This window comes from Microcaecilia unicolor, chromosome 2 (assembly GCF_901765095.1).
Source record: "Microcaecilia unicolor chromosome 2, aMicUni1.1, whole genome shotgun sequence".
NCBI classification, from domain to species: domain Eukaryota; kingdom Metazoa; phylum Chordata; class Amphibia; order Gymnophiona; family Siphonopidae; genus Microcaecilia; species Microcaecilia unicolor.
Window position 1 is genome coordinate 122,595,439 of NC_044032.1, and position 19,457 is coordinate 122,614,895.

Below are 19,457 nucleotides of genomic sequence, written 5' to 3' on the forward strand. Positions count from 1 at the left end.
AATCTCTTTAATGCATACTCATTGTAGATATCCTGAAAACCTGACTGGCAAGGGGGATACTCGAGACCAACTTGGGAAACACTGACTTAATAATATTTTGATGGCAAAAGATGGAGCTATAGGATGCTATGCATTGACAAATTATTTTTTGCAACCATTATTTTTCTTTTATTAGACTTTGGGACCCTTTTACTAAGCTGCGTTAAGCAGCTAATTTGGGGTTTATCATGAAGTAGACAATAGCACAGACATGTGCTGTCTCCTGGCCTAAAAAGGCACCTGCTTCGGTATAAATCCTATGTTAGCTGCCTAACATAGAAGTGGTTCACACATGCAGGGGTTTAGCCAGACACCCAATTTTGGGTGGGCCTGGGCCCACGATGGGTGGGCAGAAGAACTCCGCCTTGTCCTACAAGTGATTTGGTCTCTCCCTCTCTTGCCTGCATGCCATATGGTCTCTCAAACATCCCCCCTCCCCGCATACCTTTTAAATAGCAGATTTTCACCGGCAGCGAGCAGCAACTAATACACACTGCTCATGTTGTCTCCACAGCCTGATGCAACTTCCTGTTTCCGCATAAGCGGGAGTACATCAGAGGGAAAGAGGGAAGGCTGTGAGGCCGGTGCAAACAGTATGTATCAGTCGCTGCTCGCTGCAGGCAAAGATCTGTTATTTACAAGGTATGCAGGAGGGACAGTTGTTGGGAGTTTTCGGCTGGTGGGGCTTGGGGATCCCTGCCAGCTACATCATAGGTGTGCTGCTTCTGGATGGGCCTCTTGGCTATGCCACTGTCCACATGAAAGTGAAATGTGTGAATAGAGGTGTGGCCAGCTGTGACAGCTAACGCATAGTACCATGCACTAGCTGGTACAACTGATATTGCAGCTCAAATTACCACCACCTCAAGAAGAGGAAGTAAGTGCAGCTGTGCTACCACCAGTCCAGTATTGTAGATCCCTGTCATTTCTGTGCAGCAGCAGTCCCCAAACACCTCTCCTCCCTTCCAATCCCCCCCCCCCCCCCAACATCCACTCAGCATCTTTCCTGACACCCCCCCCCCCACCACAATATCTAATCTACTCACCTGAGATTCCCCAGCAGACTCTAATCTCCCCCACCTGCAGCCTCTTATTTCCTGCCTGATGAACCCCTCCAGCAGCCTCTCCTCTCCTTCCTGAGGACCTCCCTTCCCCCAGCAGTCTCTCATCTCCTGCCTGAGGACCTCCCTTCCTCCGACAGCCTCTCATCTCCTGCCTGAGGACCTTCCTTCCCCCCCCCCCCCCCCCCCCCCCCCCGGCAGCCTCTCATCTCCTGCCTGAGGAGCTCCCTTCCCCCAGCCGGCAACATCTCATCTCCTCGCCCAAAGCCCTCGTACATCAGATCCCCTGTGTACCCCCTCTTCGCTCTCCTGGGCCTCGGTTGAGATCCAAAATAGCCGACCAGAATCCTAGTGATAGTCTGTGGGGTTTTATTACCTATTTTCTTTGGTGTGATATTTTACAATGTCTAAGAGCAGGGGGAAGCTGCAAGGAGTTCCTCCCTCTCCACCGGCTCCTAATACCTTGCGACAAGCCGCTATAACATCTTATGTGGAACCTCTCCGTTGCTGGGTGTTTCTGCTGCAGGGGAGGGGAAGAGCCCCATCTTGGACAGCAATGTTTCGCTGAGCCCAGGACGACCCTTAACCCTCCCAGTTCCTTTAAGCGCTTCTTAGTCTTGCTTACTGCGAGGAGTGGAGGATGCCAGTAACTCTGGCATCGCGGGGGTGGCTGAGCAGGTAAGCTCTGGAGAAATGGATCCATCTGTGGTGCGAATGGGACTGGGATTCTTAGCACCGCTATCGGGGGGGGGGGGGGGGGGGGGTGAGTATTCCAGAGAACCCAGTGGAGCCAGGAGGAGATCGATCTGGGAGCAGTGTCATCACAGACAGGAGTTCTGCCCGTTGCTTCAGTTGTTACTCTCCCCTGTGAAACTAGTGGTAAAGCCGGATGTAGTAACCATGGACACACTGTCTGTGGATTACCAGTAGTTTGCACCAGGTTTGCTTCTCATTTGTTTCAATCTCTACAACTTCTTCTTTTAAACTGCAGGCTTGGAGACTAAAGTTATTTCCTGCACTGCCGGGGTTGATACGCTGGATAAATCTATTGCCAAGATAAAATCTTCTCTATTGCTTTTAATGTAAAATAAGTCACAAATGCTGAGGAAATTTTAAATTTGAGGTTTGAATTTAAGATTTTTTTTTTTAATCTTCCTCAATCAAGACGGACTCCACTGAGAAATCTTTTTCATAATTTTTTGCAAACTGTGTTAAAATTTCCACCTTTGCAAAAAATATTTTGTGACAGCAGATACCTCATTTATGGGTGAGAAGATGCAAGTGTTCCCAATGTGTCTAGGTGGACTCAGTCTAGAAGGAAGAAGTTTTTGGAATTATCATTCTGCAATTACTTCTTTAGGAGCTTCCTTCCAACTTAGATTTCCTTGTAAATATTTTGTGGTATATCAGAATGTTTGGTATATTTTCTATGAATCAGCTCAGTTGAGATTTTTTCTAGAAGGGAAAGTTGCTACTCTTCCTTGATGCCCAGCTTGTTAGGGTCAGTTTGGGTTTGTTAGGGATTTGAGAAGGTGTGGTTTCTTGTCCTTACTCTTTTTCTTTATTTTCCTTTTTTTTTATCCATGTTCCTATGGATTTACTATCTCTTGGTTCCCCTTCTTAATGTGGACTAAGTTGAAGATATGTTTCCTTTATGGAACGAAATGTTCTATTTATCTTTAATTGTAATATATGTATTATTCTGGATTTCATATCAAAGTGCCTTGTTTGATAGGTTACAAATACTAATAGTCATCTTACATTTACATGATAAAAGAAAGAAAATTATCCTTCTAATAAAGATTTCAAATCACTCTTACATTATGGAACACCAGCAAAAACAAACCAGCCTTCAGTAGCTTCAGGAGTTTCAAACAACTCGGATCAAAATACAGGTTTGTGGGAAGCTTGAGTTACAAAGGGACCCAGAAATATTTTTGCTGTATTACAGTCCCCCTGAGCTCTATAAGCATCCATGAACACTAATTAAACTTGCCTCATTATGAAATTGTTGAGGCCTGGAAATCAGATTCAGTAATGTTTCTTAGGCATATAGAGAATATGTGTCTCAGTAAACTGAGTTCCTTATGGAAAGGACGTCTAAAACACACTGGCTTTGTGTGCAGCCAAGAGTACGAAGATTCACTGCTTAGTGCCCCCAGGGAGGGAATCAAAAACATAAGAACATAAGTGTTGCCATACTGGGACAGACCAAAGGTCTGTCAAGTCCAGTATCCAACAGAGACCAATTCAGGTCACAAGTACCTGGCAAGATCCCAGAACAGGAAAACAGATTTTCTGCTACTTACCTAGAAATAAGCAGTGGATTTTCCCTAAGTCCATCTTAATAATGACTTAGGGACTTTTCTTTTAGGTAGTTATCCAAGCCTTTTTTTTTTTTTTTAATCGTGCTAACCTAACTGCTTTTACCACATTTTCTGGCAACGAATTCGAGTTTAATTACACTTGAGTGAAGAAACAATTTCTCTAGTTTGTTTTAAATGTACTACTTAGTAGCTTCATTGCATTCCCAATTGTCCTAGTATTTTTGGAAAGAGTAAACCAGCAATTTACCTCTATCCATTCCACTCCACTCAGTATTTTATAGGCCTTTATTATATCTCCACTCAGCTGTCTCTTCTCCAAACTGAAGAGCCCTAGCCGCTTTAGCCTTTGCTCATAGGGAAGTCGTCCCATCTCCTTTATCATTTTCATCACCCTTCTCTGTGCCTTTTCTAATTCTGCTATATCTTTTCTGATGCTTTGACCAGAATTGCACACGGTATTCGAGGTGTGGTTGCACCATGGAGCAATACAAAAGCATTATAATCTCATTTTTGTTTTCCATTCCTTTCCTAATAATACCTAACATTCTATTTGCTTTCTTAGCCACCACTGCACACTGATTTGAGGGTTTCAGTGCATCATCAACAGTGACAACTAGATCCTTTTTCTGAGCCATGATTCCTAATGTGGAACCTTCTATCACGTAGCTATAGTTTGGATTCCTCTTTCCTACATGCATCACTTTGCACTTGCTCACATTAAATGTCATTTGCCATTGGGATGTCCAGTCTCGTCAAGTCGTCTTGCAGTTTTTCACAATCCTCTTGCAATTTAACAACGTCTTCAAATTTAATTATCATTTATAAATGTTAAAAACCCACTCTTCTCCTTTGATAATACTGACTATTTAACTCTACTCTGTTTTATATCTTTCAACCAGTTTTTTTTTTTAATCAAACAACTGTATTTTATTTTTTATGATACAATTATAATTCTTGGGAGGAAGCATTTTCATAATTTCAATCATCTTTTTCACATGCAAGCATACATTTTTAAACCATGATCCAAAATGTGGGATCTACCTGAGCTTTTATATGTTTAGCTTTCCAGTTGTCTTTCTTTTTATACAATGAACCGTACCACAGCTTAGCTTTCACCCACAAAGCACCAATTTGGTCATCGCAAACGGAATGAGATCACTCAGAATTTCATTTACATATTCAAAGTTTATCTTCTGGATCTTCTTCCAAGTGAGGATTATTTGCTTGAGAAGAAAGAAAGGCCTCCCAGGTAGCAAGGCACTCCTCATAGTAGTTGATATTTATCTCAGCCATATTAGTAAAGGCTGATTTAAATCACTTCGCATATTCTGTTTCCATCTGTCCCAGTCAGATTTCAGAGCATTATTAGCACATTCTACTTTATCTTCAAGCATTCCGATTGCTTCATGAAGTGATTCTTGATCCATTTTTTTACTGGACAAAGCTTCAACTTTGACATCAAGATCTGCTTGAATTTGGTCCCTCCGCTTCAGAACGCTCATTAACATCTCGCTGTACAAAATGTATTCCTGTACAACCGGCATCAAATTTTCCGTCAATCCTGCCATCAGCTGAACTATGGCTTTGCAGCACTTATCAGTACAGCTAGCGATACCTTTTAGTGAGCCTGCCAAATCTTCTTCTGAGGCTGACCACAACGTATGGATTGATCCATATTCCTTCATTTCTTCAAAATATTCCTTTTCTTCTTTGTAAATTTTATGTGTGATTTTATCAAGTGTATTTATTTTTTGACTGAATGTTTCAACATATTCACTTATTGCCACAAACTCCTCAGGGCGGTTTTTGACTCCTCTTACTGATGATGCTACAGCTCTCACAGTTTGTCCCATCCTACTGAGCAAGCTTGGACCTTGCTTCTTGTGAGTTGTCAATTCCCAGGCTTGAGCAGTAAGAAAAACTTTGAAGTCTTCATTAAAAGAGAGGGTTGGATGATCTGCGATTCTGTTTAAAAATGTATGCAATGCCTTCCTACGAGTTTCAATGAAATCATCATTAAATCGTTCTACCATTCCTTTCATTATAAACTTTTCTGGCAGAGGAGGAAGGATTAAGGTAGGATGAGCGTCCTGAAGTCTGCTGTTTAACCAAATGAAATCTTGGTAGCGTCGTCGAACTTCATATTCACTTGAGTCAAATTCACCACGTGATGTTTTTGTAGCAACTCTGTAAGTAATGAATGTCTCAATGGCAGTGAAGTGGCTTTCAGGATCATCCACAGTGATAAAGAGGTCCTTTACATCAGGCTCTTCCTCAAACTTCTTCTGATTTATCATAGATGAAGGAGATACCACCATTGTAGAACTGAATGAGTTTGCATCCGTTAACGTGGTGTCCTTGCTGAACAGCTCCAGATCATCGTCTTCATCGAGTGCCGAACGAGGGACCCCTGCAGCGGCTTCCATCGCTCGGGCCCCGGGTGGCTCTTTTAACCAGTTTTTAATCCACAGTAGGACATTACCTCCTATCCCATGACTTTCTAATTTAATCAGGAGTCTTTCATGAGGTACTTTGTCAAATGCTTTTGAAAACCCAGATACACAATATCGGCCGGCTCACCATTATCCTTGGAATCATTTTTTCTAATAGTTTTACCAGAGTACTAAGCTTATAGCCCACATAGCTTCTTACTATCTCTACATGAGTATGCACTTGTGGAATATTATGTGCAATGTTGTGGAGTTTACATATATTTGCAATATGAAATCCACAGCCTGAGGAATGTGTAGACTCGCATAGCTGTAAGCCTCAGACCTCAAGGCAGAAATGTAGGAGAGGCTGGGGGATGTACCGTGCTGTGAAGAGAAGGTGCAAGAGGCTGCAAATCATAGCATGCAGCACTTGGACACACTTAATACCCTTTCCAGGCCCACTCCTGGCTTGACCTCTTCCAGGAGGTATTTTAGCAGGAGGCAGCAAAGATCTTACTACTCTTAAGGTATAAGTATCCTCCATCCTCCCATTTTTCCAGACACCTCAGGACCCTCGCTTTCATCCAAGACTACAGAGGGCCCAAAAGTCCCCATCCAGCTTCCCAGTCAAAACCAGGGCAAGCTTTTCACAGGCTTTAGTAAAGCATAACCTCAATCTCCATAACCATCCAAAACAACCTTGTGGTAGAAGAGAGACTGATTTTTTTAAGGTGGCCCCTTAAAACCTCAGACCGGTGGGTTCTAAAAATTGTACGGGTAGGTTACTGTTTGTAATTGGAACCTATTCCTCCAGGTTGTCCACTGAGAGTATCAAGATTAAGTTCTCAACATCAGGAGTTGCTTAACAAGGAACTGTTCCCTCTTAAAGGCCAGTGTGGTCAAATCCGCTCCACTATGGGAAAGAGATAGGATTTTATTCCAAGTACTTCCTGCTCACAGTGAAAATGGGATGAGGGCCTAAGGGCATAGGCGTAGACTGGGGGGGGCGAGGGGGGCAATGCCCCCCCAAACGACGATGACGTGGACTGGCGCTAGAAGTGAAAAAAAAAAAACAAGCAGGCACGCGCTCATCTCCGTCCGCTTCGCTGCTTCCCTGCCCTCTCTGTCTGCGTCCCGCCCGAAAGGAAATGACATCAGAGGAAGGCGGGACGCAGACAGAGAGGGCAGGGAAGCAGCGAAGCGGACGGAGACGAGCGTGTCTATCTACCCCCTCTCTTCCTACCCTCCGGCGCAGGCAGCACCAATCTTCTCTAAGTCTTTCTTGTTCCTGGCAGCGGTAGCGACATACACGCTGCCTTCAGCTCTGCCCCGAAGCCTTCTCTTCAAGTTCCTGTTCCCGCATAGGTGGGAACAGGAACTTGAAGAGAAGGCTTCCGGGGCAGACCGAAGGCAGCGTATACGTCGCTACCGCTGCCAGGAACACAGAAAGGCTGAAGAAGACTGCTGCCTGCACCGGAGGAAGAGAGGGGGTAAACGGAGTCACGATCCTGGACCTCGCGGGGGGGGGGGGGGGGCAGCAGAGGGAAGATGAATGGGACTGGGAGGGTGGAGAGCAGAGGGAAGGAGTAAGAGATGGATGGGACTGGGAGGGGTGGGTGGGGAGCAGAGGGAAGGACCAGGAATTGGATTGGACTGGACTGGGAAAGGAGGTCAGAGGGAAGGAGCAGGAGATGGATGGGACTGGGAGGGGTGGGAAGCAGAGGGAAGGAGCAAGAGATGGATGGGACTGCGAGGGGTGGGGAGCAGAGGGAAGGAGCAACAGATGGATGGGACTGGGAGGGGTGGGGAGCAGAAGGAAGGAGAAAGAGATGGATGGGACTGCGAGGGGTGGGGAGCAGAGGGAAGGAGCAGGAGATGGATGGGACTGGGAGGGTGGGAAGCAGAGGGAAGGAGCAGGAGATGGATGGGACTGGGAGGGGTGGGGAGCAGAGGGAAGGAGCAGGAGATGAATGGGACTGGGAGGGGTGGGAAGCAGAGGGAAGGAGCAAGAGATGGATGGGACTGCGAGGGGGTGGGGAGCAGAGGGAAGGAGCAACAGATGGATGGAACTGGGGGGGGGTGGGGAGCAGAAGGAAGGAGCAAGAGATGGATGGGACTGCGAGGGGTGGGGAGCAGAGGGAAGGAGCAGGAGATGGATGGGACTGGGAGGGTGGGAAGCAGAGGGAAGGAGCAGGAGATGGATGGGACTGGGAGGGTGGGAAGCAGTGGGAAGGAGCAGGAGATGGATGGGACTGGGAGGGTGGGAAGCAGTGGGAAGGAGCAGGAGATGGATGGGACTGGGAGGGTGGGAAGCAGTGGGAAGGAGCAAGAGATGGATGGGACTGGGAGGGGTGGGTGGGGAGCAGAGGGAAGGAGCAGGAGATGGATGGGACTGGGAGGGGTGGGGAGCAGAGGGAAGCCTACTGGAAAGAAGACACTGCATAAAACAGAAGACACTGGGACCAAAGCGAATAGAAAAACTAAATGATCAACAAAGGTAAAAAAGTATTTTATTCAGAATATATTAATTGAAATATGTCAGCTTTTTGAAATGTGCATCTGTGATATTTTGCCTGTAAATTTCAATTCCTTCCTCCATATTAGCATATTCATTTGCATATGTATATATGCAAATGAATATGCTAATATGCTCCGCCCCATCCTTTGCCCCCCCCAAATGAAACAGTCAAACCACGCCTATGCCTAAGGGCCCTGAAAAAGTCCCTGGCCGCACTAAAATTCAGGATGGTTTCTTTGGGCACCCTCATAACAGTGATGCAAGAAGGAGATTGGTTATGCTCTCTGGACTAAAAGGATGAGATTTGTAGTAAGAAACACCATGTTCAGTATCACTTACTGCCATTTGGCTTCACATCACCAAGAATTTTCACAAATGCCTAGCAGTCGTTGCTAACAATTTCAAAAAACTTTGTTGAAAGAGAAACAAATGAGAATTCAGTATAGGCTGTAATCCACAGCCAAGCTTAATCTCATTAAGTAAAGCCAAACGATTCGGCTTGCTTAAAAAGCTCTATACATCATTAGTACTCTTTAATTATTCCCTTCCCCATATTTTATTTATTTTTTATATCAAACAGTGATTGTAAAAAGGTCCACAAGGAATCTAATAAACAAAATAACACAAAGTCCATTGGCTGAAAAATAAAGTTCTCAAAGTATCAGTCTTCAGATTTCCAAAATAAGCAGCACCAGTATTTCCAAAAAACAGTAAGGAGCGAACTTATCTCAATATTTGATGCATGATATTTTGTCAGTATTTCACTAACTGCTCAAGACGTCCAACAGAGATCCCCGTTTCAGAAATCCTTTGTCAGGGACGCCAGTGCTACATTAACACCGAGGAGGAGGATTTGGGGGGGACACCGGTGCCGGAAAGAATATTTGAAGCGGGGGAGTCGGAGAAACTAAACAAATTCTCTGTAACCTTGGAGGATGTAATGGGTCAGTTCAGCAAGCTGAAGAGTAGTAAATCACCGGGACCTGATGGTATTCATCCCAGAGTATTAATAGAACTAAAAAATGAACTTGCGGAGCTACTGTTAGAAATATGCAATCTGTCCCTAAAATCGAGTGTAGTACCGGAAGACTGGAGGGTAGCCAATGTTACTCCGATTTTTAAGAAGGGTTCCAGAGGAGATCCGGGAAATTATAGACCGGTGAGTCTGACGTCGGTGCCGGGCAAGATGGTGGAGGCTATTATTAAGAATAAAATTGCAGAGCATATACAAAAACATGGACTGATGAGACAAAGTCAGCACGGATTTAGTGAAGGGAAGTCTTGCCTCACCAATCTAATGCATTTTTTTGAGGGGGTAAGCAAACATGTGGACAATGGGGAGCCGGTTGATATTGTATATCTGGATTTTCAGAAGACGTTTGACAAAGTGCCGCACGAAAGACTCCTGAAGAAATTGCAGAGTCATGGAATCGGAGGTAGGGTATTATTATGGATTAAGAACTGGTTGAAAGATAGGAAGCAGAGAGTAGGATTGCGTGGCCAGTATTCTCAGTGGAGGAGGGTAGTTAGTGGGGTCCCGCAGGGGTCTGTGCTGGGTCCGTTGCTTTTTAATGTATTTATAAATGACCTAGAGATGGGAATAACTAGTGAGGTAATTAAATTCGCCGATGACACAAAATTATTCAGGGTCGTCAAGTCGCAGGAGGAATGTGAACGATTACAGGAGGACCTTGCGAGACTGGGAGAATGGGCGTGCAAGTGGCAGATGAAGTTCAATGTTGACAAGTGCAAAGTGATGCATGTGGGTAAGAGGAACCCGAATTATAGCTACGTCTTGCAAGGTTCCGCGTTAGGAGTTACGGATCAAGAAAGGGATCTGGGTGTCGTCGTCGATGATACGCTGAAACCTTCTGCTCAGTGTGCTGCTGCGGCTAGGAAAGCGAATAGAATGTTGGGTGTTATTAGGAAGGGTATGGAGTCCAGGTGTGCGGATGTTATAATGCCGTTGTATCGCTCCATGGTGCGACCGCACCTGGAGTATTGTGTTCAGTACTGGTCTCCGTATCTCAAAAAAGATATAGTAGAATTGGAAAAGGTACAGCGAAGGGCGACGAAAATGATAGTGGGGATGGGACGACTTTCCTATGAAGAGAGGCTGAGAAGGCTAGGGCTTTTCAGCTTGGAGAAGAGACGGCTGAGGGGAGATATGATAGAAGTGTATAAAATAATGAGTGGAATGGATCGGGTGGATGTGAAGCGACTGTTCACGCTATCCAAAAATACTAGGACTAGAGGGCATGAGTTGAATCTACAGTGTGGTAAATTTAAAACGAATCGGAGAAATTTTTCTTCACCCAACGTGTAATTAGACTCTGGAATTCGTTGCCGGAGAACGTGGTACGGGCGGTTAGCTTGACGGAGTTTAAAAAGGGGTTAGATAGATTCCTAAAGGACAAGTCCATAGACCGCTATTAAATGGACTTGGAAAAATTCCGCATTTTTAGGTATAACTTGTCTGGAATGTTTTTACGTTTGGGGAGCGTGCCAGGTGCCCTTGACCTGGATTGGCCACTGTCGGTGACAGGATGCTGGGCTAGATGGACCTTTGGTCTTTCCCAGTATGGCACTACTTATGTACTTATGTAACAATGGAGCTTCCATAATAGTGTGCACAGCGTGACAGGGTCATCCAAGCTCACACATTGCTGGTCATTGCATAAGCAGTGAGGTTTGATATCAGCATATCCGAGGACAAGCAGACCGTCTTATTCTCACAACTGGGTGATGTCATCCAAGGAAGCCCAGTGCAGACACTGACTAGCGAGATCAAGAACTTTCTAGCAGTGTCCCACCATGTATGTGCTGGTGCCTTGACACTTGAACACAGGTCCCTTAGTCTTCATTTTTTCGCAGAACAGGGAGGTTGAGTCGTGGTTCTTCTCACAGTGCTTTCTAATAGTGCCTTCCCATGTGAGTTTTTCAGTCCATTCAGATAATTTTTTTTCAAACTTTTTTCTTCAACTTCTCTTTAATTTCTTTTATTTTTTGTGTATTGCTAGGCCATTTTTAGGCCAGAGCCCTGACCCCAGTTTGACTGCTGCCCCTTTTTCCAGTTCAAACTTGAGCAGTTTAAATTTGCCATGATCCTTTTCTTCATGTCCAAGAAGACCCCGAGTGGCTTCAAAAGATGTGCCCAATGTAATCGGGTAATTTCCATGATGGTTCCGCACAACTGGTACATTGGGTGCCTTGGACCTGACCATGAGTCTCGATTTCAGCATCCACTACTAGTGCAGTGGCATCGAGGAAGTCTCCACCTCTCTCGACATCAGGCGCTGAGAGTATGCCCCAGGATCGGTCAGCATCGGACCCGACACTGAGACTACGTACAGGTTCAATGTCATCCTTGTCTGCACCAAAGGGCCACGATGCTGCGCATCGGGGAAAGCCCAAAAACTATAAGCATCAGTCCTCGAGTGCTTAGATATCTGGGCATCAGCATCACCATCACCAGTACCTGAGAAGTGCTGGCACCAAGAGGAGCATACCCCCTCCTTGATAGAGGTGCTGGTGTACAAGTTTCCTAGCAGCCAGGTCCGACAAGACACCTTAGGCTGCCTCTCTTCTGACTTCCCCTCCTTTACCTTTCTTTGATGAACAGTTCTGAGCCATGCTCAGGGAGGAGCTGGCACAGATGCTGCAGTTGCAAACTGTTGAAGTATCAAGGGCACTTGCACCAACTGCAGATCAAACCCAGGTTCTTTCTGAGGCTCCTTCCATGCTGGTGCAGAGATCCTTGATGCTGACGCCTCAAAGGGGGTCAGCGACAACCTTGGCACATACTTGTACCTCTCTCGACGTCAGGGGAGGAAGCTTCCCTGGAATCAGAGAAAAGAGCTGTACCTCGGCACTCTTCAGGGTGTGCACACTCATGGCTGCATGTCTATGATCTAGAACCAGCAATTCAGGAGAGGTTGGAGGATGTTCCTTGCCTGGGTGTCATCTTGTTTGGAGATAAGGTAGAGGTCAATGACCTGATAAAGAAAAATACGGATACATCCAAACTGTTTCGGCACCCTCCAACTGCATCTTCTTCCTCACAGAGTGTTTGAGTGGGCCTAGGCAACAAACCTGCTACTCTCAAAGGTGTAGGTTACTGCCGCCTTCCCACTCTGCCCAGCAGCCCCAAGCCCAGTGTTATCAGTCTCACCAACACCGTCCCAGAATCCCCAGCCAGGGTGCCCCAGTCAAAGCAAGGGACGAGCACTTGACTGGATCCAAGAGAGCAAGCTTCACTCAAATTAACTGTCCTGAGTGGCCTACCAGTAGGGGGAGGCTGAATTTTTTACATGACAAGGTGGCCCCTTGTAACTTCTGCACAGTGGGTTCTTCAAATAGTCCGTCTTGGTTATGCCCTGCATTGACAACAAAGACCACCAAATTGCCCACTGAGAGCATCATCACTCGGCTCTTAGCACAAGCAGGTACTTGTGGAGAAAATCTATGCCCTTCTACAAGCAATGTGGTTGAGCCCATTTCACCAGGGGAAGAAAGGAAAGGATTCTATTCCACCAACTTCCTTGTGTCCAAGAAAACAGGAAGATTTCTACCCATTCTAGACCTCAGAGGCCTGAACAAATTCTGGTCAAAGAAATGTTCAAGATGATTCCCTCAGCCCCCTTCTCCCCATGATTCAGGAAAAGGATTGGCTACGCTCAGTCACAGAAAGTATCTCATTTCAAATGGTGAAACACCATTACCAGTATCGCGTTCTGCTATTTGGCCTTGCGTCGGCTCCCAGGGTCTTCACCAAATGTCTACCAGTAATAGTGGCATATATAAATAGCCTGGGAGATGAACATGTACATCGCCTTGAGTGAATTCCTTCATAAAGGCGATAAATATATCCTAATAAATAAATTAAATAATGGGACAGAGTCAACATGGATTCAGCCAAGGAATATCTTGCCTTACCAATTTGCTTCATTATCTAGGTTTTCAGAAAGCATTTGACAAAATCCCTCATGAGAGACTTGAGAACATTAAAAACCCATGGAATAGGAGACAGTGTTCTATTGTGGATGATGAATTGATTGATGGATAGAAAACAAAGGGTAGGGTTAAATGGCCAATTCTCTCAGTGGAGGAGGGTGAGTGCTGCAGGGATCTGTACTGGAACTGGCACTATATAATGTATTTATTAATGATCTGGAAATGGGAACGAGTGAGATGATTAAATTTGCAGACAACACAAAACAAAGTTGTTAAAATGCATGCGGATTGTGAAAAATTGCAGGAAGACCTTTGGAAACCGGAAGACTGAGCATCCAAATAACAGATGAGATTTAATGTGAACAAGTGCAAAGTGATGCACATTGGGAAGAATAATCCAAATCATAGTTATTTGATGCTAACTTGTACCTTAGAAGTCAGCACCTAAGAAAAAGATCATCGTAGACAATACACTGAAATCTTCTGCTCAGTGTGTAGCGGTGGCCAAAAAAAGCAAACAAAATGCTAGGAATTATTAGGAAAGAGAAAATAAGACAAAAGAATATTGTAATGCCTCTATATTGCTCCATGGAATGACCACACCTTGAGTATTGTGTTCAACTCTGGTCGTTGTATCTTAAAAAAAAAAAAAAAGATATAGCAGAAGTAGAAAAGGTTCAGAAAAGGGTGACTAAATTGATTAAAAGGGTGGAACTCCTCTCATATGAGGAAAGGCATAAGAGGTTAGGATTTTTCAGCTTTGAAAAGAGACAGCCTGAGGGAGAATATGATAGTGGTCTACAAAATACTAAGTGGTGTGGAATGGGTAAACATAAATTGATTTTTTACTCTTTCCAAAAATATAAATAGGAGGAAATATTTTTTCACTCAACAAATAGTTAACCTCTGGAAATTGTTGCCAGAGGATGTGGTATCAGCAGTTAGTGTATCTGGGTTTTAAAAGTTTTGGACGAGCTCCTGGAGGAAAAGTCCATAGTTTGCTATTGAGGTAGATATGGGGATAGCCACTGCTTGTCTCTAGGATCACTAGCATGAATGTTTCTACTATTGGGGATTCTGTCAGTTACTTGTGACCTAAATTGGCCCACTATTGGAAGCAGGATATTGGGCTAATGGACCATTGGTCTGACCCAGTATGGCCATTCTTATGTTCTTATGAGTGTATGTGTTCCCTATCTGGACGATTAGCTGGTCAAGAGCACATCACAGGAGGGTGCATCAGTGTGCCTAACTATTTAGGTGATGGAGTTACTAGGGTTCATCATAAACTACCACAAGTCCCACCTGCTATCAGTACCATGATTAGAATACATTGGAGCCCTGCTAGATACATTGCAGGCTTGGGTTTTTCTTCCACAAGCGAGAGCAGAGATTTTATCAGCACTTGCCTCACAAGTCCAAAGCAGCAAGCAGGTCACAGCTTGCCAAATGTTATGGCCCACATTGCCTCAACAGTGCACGTCACACCCATGACACATCTCCAGTTGAGAGAATCCCAGTAGACCCTAGCTTCCCAGTGGTCTCAAGAGGCCATAAACCTAGCAGATGTCATCCAGATTCTCCAGAGTTGATTCATGCCCCTCTCTAGTGGACGATTTGGACTAGTTTGACTGTGGGACTACCATTCCAAATTCCACCTCCTCAGAGGTTGCTAACAGATGCATCCAACCTAGGATGGGGAGTTCATGTAAATGGGCTTTACATCCATGGGACTTGGTCTGCACAGGAAACAGATCTACATATCCATCAATCTTGAGCTCAGGACCATTTGGCATGCTCTAAAGACTTTCAGAGACACTGCAAAACCAAATTATTCTTATCCAAACAGACAACCAGGTTGCAATGTGTTATGTAGGTAAAGGAATCCTACCCCTCATTAGGAAGCAGTGGGGATGTGGCAATGGACCCTCCTTCATGGGATGGAACTCCGAACCGTATACCTCCCAGCAAAGGACCACTGCCTGGTGGACAGACTGAGCAGGGTTTTGCAACAGCACGAATGGTCTCTCAATATGGGCATAGCCTGCAAGATCTTCCAAGAGTGGGGCACCTCCTTGATGGATCTCTTTGCCACTCATCTCAACAAGGTCCCCCAGGTCTGCTCTAGGATCAGATCGCATGGCAGACTAGCATCAGATGCCTGTCTGCTACATGGAGGGGAGGGTCTTCTGTATGTGTATTCTCCGATACCTCTCATAGAGAAGACTTTGTTGAAATTCAAACAAGACCAGGGAGCTATGATTCTAATCGCATTACTGACCGAGGCAGATCTGGTTCCTTTTTCTGGAGTTATCTTCCACAGATCCATGGAGATTGGACTGTTTTCCGACACTCAGAACGAGATTGACACAGGGACAAAATCTGGCCCCGCAAGCTTTGGCCCCGTCCCCGTGAGCTCTGTCGGATCCCATCTGCACAAGCCTCGATCTGATTTTATATTTAAATCATTTTATTAAAGTATAAAAAGGAACAATATTCTGTACAACTGAAATCACAAACAATACAGAACAAGAGTCAACAAAATCCCTGTCTCCCCTCACAAATATCCCCTCCTCTATCAGGAAAACTGAACAAGCCAAATTACTACAGCATTCTGTACATTTCAAGTACATAGAAAATTCATGCTAACAGAATACCTCGGTCACACACACATAGAACACAAATGCCAAATACATAATAGCTGACCAAAAATGATAAACTTATATTAATCTAAAACCACAAGAAGCCACACCACAGAAATAGAAAGATATGCATTTCCTCCTATTTGGTGCAAAATATAAAGATCATACATGTCAGAGATGGTGTTAGGGAGTGCAACTAGGACATCTGCCCCCTGGCCAGAGAGAGCCCTAAGCCTATCCGTATCCCCTCCACCTATGTCCAGCTTCACTTCTTTGTGTCCCTGTGGCCTTCCCCCCCCCCCCCCAAATCCAGCATTCTTTCTGCATTCCTATTCTGCCCAATGTCTAGCATCTTCCCTCTGTGTCCCCTCCCTTCTCTTCCTCCCCTGCAGATCCAACGTTTCTCTCCCTTCCCTCCAGCCCTACCCCCCCCCCATGGGTCCAGCGCCTCTCTCCCCCTTCCCTCCCCCCAGCCCTCCCTCCCCCCAATGGTCCAGCACCTTTCTCCCTTCTCTCCAGCTCCCCCTTCGGATCCAGCAGCCCCCTACCTTTCCGTGGGTCCACTCTAGCAACCCCTCTCCCATATTTCCAGTGCCCCCTCTCTTTGGATCCCTATAACCAGTTCCTCCAAGTGACACAATGATTACAATTAATAGCAAATTACTACTCTACCTATGAAGTTATTCTGTTATACTTCCTCTGTGTGTACATCCATATGCTGCAAAAGCCAACATGTTTGAAAATATAAGTGGGATCAAATAAAAATGGATACCTACTATTTCTGGTCCCTAGCACTCATACCTGGAGGTTGAGATGGATTCACTCAACTTGCCTGACAGCGTCTCAAGTCCTCTTGGCTTCAAGAAGAGCTTCTACTAAGGAAAGGGGATGTGATTTGACAAGGAGCTGCAGTGAGAATTGAACCCATTTCCCCTGGTTCTCAGGCTGCTACACTAACCAATAGGCTACTCCTCCACTCCACTGGCTGCTGCACTAACCATTAGGCAGCTATTCCACTCCACTGCTTAGAAGATCATATGGTTTAAATTAGTTTGCTGTCCAGTGTGAGGGCGAGGCCCTAGATCCATTTTCTTGACCTACACAAAAGCTGTTTGAATACCTCTATTCAGGGTTGTCAAGTTGCAGGAGGAGTGTGAAAGATTACAGGAGGACCTCGCGAGACTGGGGGATTGGGCGTGCAAGTGGCAGATGAAGTTCAATATTGACAAGTGCAAAGTGATGCATGTGGGTAAGAGGAACCCGAATTACAGCTATGTCATGCAAGGTTCCGCGTTAGGAGTTATGGACCTAGAAAGGGATCTGGGAGTAATCGTTGATAAGACGTTAAAAACATCTGCCCAGTGTGCTGCAGCGGCTAAGAAAGCGCACAGAATGTTGAGTATTATTAGGAAAGGGATGGAAAACAAACACAAGGATGTTATAATGCCGTTGTATCGCTCCATGGTGCGACCGCGCCGCAAGTATTGTGTCCAATTCTAGTTGCCGCATCTCAAAAGATATAAAGGAATTAGAAAAGGTACAGAGAAGGGCGACGAAAATGATAAAGGGAATGGAACAACTTCCCTATGAGGAAAGGCTGAGAAGGTTAGGGCTGTTCAGCTTGGAGAAAAGGCGGCTGAGGGGTGATATGATAGAAGTCTACAAGATAATGAGCGGAGTAGAGCGGACAGATGTGAAGCGATTGTTTACACTTTCAAACAACAAGAAAACCAGGGGACACAAGATGAAGGTAGAATATGGTAGATTTAAAACAAATAGGAGAAAGTTTTTCTTTACTGAGCGTGTAGTTAGACTCTGGAACTGATTGCCGGAGAATGTAGTGACAGCAGCTGGCCTTTACGGAATTTAAAGGGGGTTTGGACAGATTCCTGAGGAAAAAGTCCATTGAACATTAATTGTTTTTTTTTGGGGGGGGGGGGAGGTTGCCGGGTTTTTGAGGCCTCGATTGGCCGCTGTCGGGGACGGGATGCTGGGCTTGATGGACCCTTGGTCTTTCCCAGTATGGCGGTGCTTATGTGCTTAAGTTAGGTCTCAGGATCAACTTTTTTAGGATTTACCTTAGTGCAGTTGGCACTTATCACCAAGCAGAAGGTAAGCCTATATATGTACAGCCTTTATGTGGGGCTTACTTATGTTGATGCCTCCCATCATGCCTCCTGTAGTATCATGGGACCTCAACATTATATTAATTCAGCTGATGAAAGATCCTTATGAGCCACTACGTACCTGCCATCTGATATAACAGTCCTTGGCAGGTCCTGTTTTTGGTGGCTGTCTCTTTAACCCACAGAGTGGTTAGCTCCCTGCCCAAGTAGCTGATCCAACTTACTCAAAGTTTTACAACAATAGAGTGGTCCTGTACACACAAACAAAGTTTCTTCCTAAGGTAATAGTGAAATTCTATATTTACCAGACAATTGTTCTATCAAGATTCTTTCCAAGATCTCATGCCCACAAAGGTACAACAAGGACACTCCACACTTTGGACTGCAAAAGAGCATTGGCCTTCTATGTGACTTGGACTAAAGCCAATAGAAATTCCACCCAACTTTTTGTTTCTTTTGACCCAAACAGGATAGGGGCTGCCATTAGCAAACACACTTTCTAATTGGCAAGCATACTGCATTTTCTTCACTCATTCCTTCACTCATGCCCAGGCTGGGCTGCCTCTAAACAAGAGTCATGTCACAGCACTTGAGTTCAGCCTCCATAGAGAAAATTTGCAAAACTGCAACATAGTCTTCAGTCCATGCATTCACATCCCATTACTGTTTGGAACAAGACTCCTGACATGACAGTCAGTTTGACCAGACAGTCCTTCAGAATCTTTTTGGGGTCTAACTCCACCCTCCTAGGTCCATTTATTTTCATGTTCCAGACTGTTTTCCGAAAACAAAAAAATTGCAAGTTCTTGTCTGTTATCCCTTGCTTGTTGCAGGGTCTTCTGCATATGTCCCCTTTTTTGTTGAAGGCAGACTGTAGCTAGGGAGCCCCTTATGTAAAGGTATTATATCCTGCTCCATGTTCTTCAAAAATAGCCATATCAATAGCCTTACATATTCTCCCTCATCTCCCGTTGGAATTGAATTATAACAATTCAACTGAAGGCGGTAGAACGAGAGGACATGAAATGAGATTGAAGGGGGGCAGACTCAAAAAAGATGTCAGGAAGTATTTTTTCACAGAGAGGGTGGTGGATGCTTGGAATGCCCTCCCGAGGGAGGTGGTGGAGATGAAAACGGTAACGGAATTCAAACATGCATGGGATATGCATAAAGGAATCCCTGTGCAGTAGGAATGGATCCTCAGAAGCTTAGCCAAAATTGGGTGCCGGAGCAGGTGGGGGAAGAGAGGTTGGTGGTTGGAAGGCGAGGATAGTGGAGGGCAGACTTATACGGTCTGTGCCAGAGCCGGTGATGGGAGGCGGGACTGGTGGTTGGGAGGCGGGAAATACTGCTGGATAG

General features: G+C 45.2%; 2 protein-coding genes across 2 annotated transcripts in view; one reads left to right on the forward strand and one right to left on the reverse strand.

Annotated features, from left to right (window-relative positions):
- The window catches only part of CERT1 (ceramide transporter 1), a 540,904-nt gene that overhangs the window by 446,560 nt on the left and 74,887 nt on the right, over positions 1 to 19,457 (forward strand).
- LOC115463073 (sorting nexin-7-like) lies at positions 4,351 to 5,858 on the reverse strand. Its single transcript, XM_030193270.1, is given in 2 exon segments — positions 4,351 to 4,740; positions 4,743 to 5,858. Coding segments are annotated over 2 exon segments (1,245 nt in total). The 5' UTR covers positions 5,854 to 5,858; the 3' UTR covers positions 4,351 to 4,606.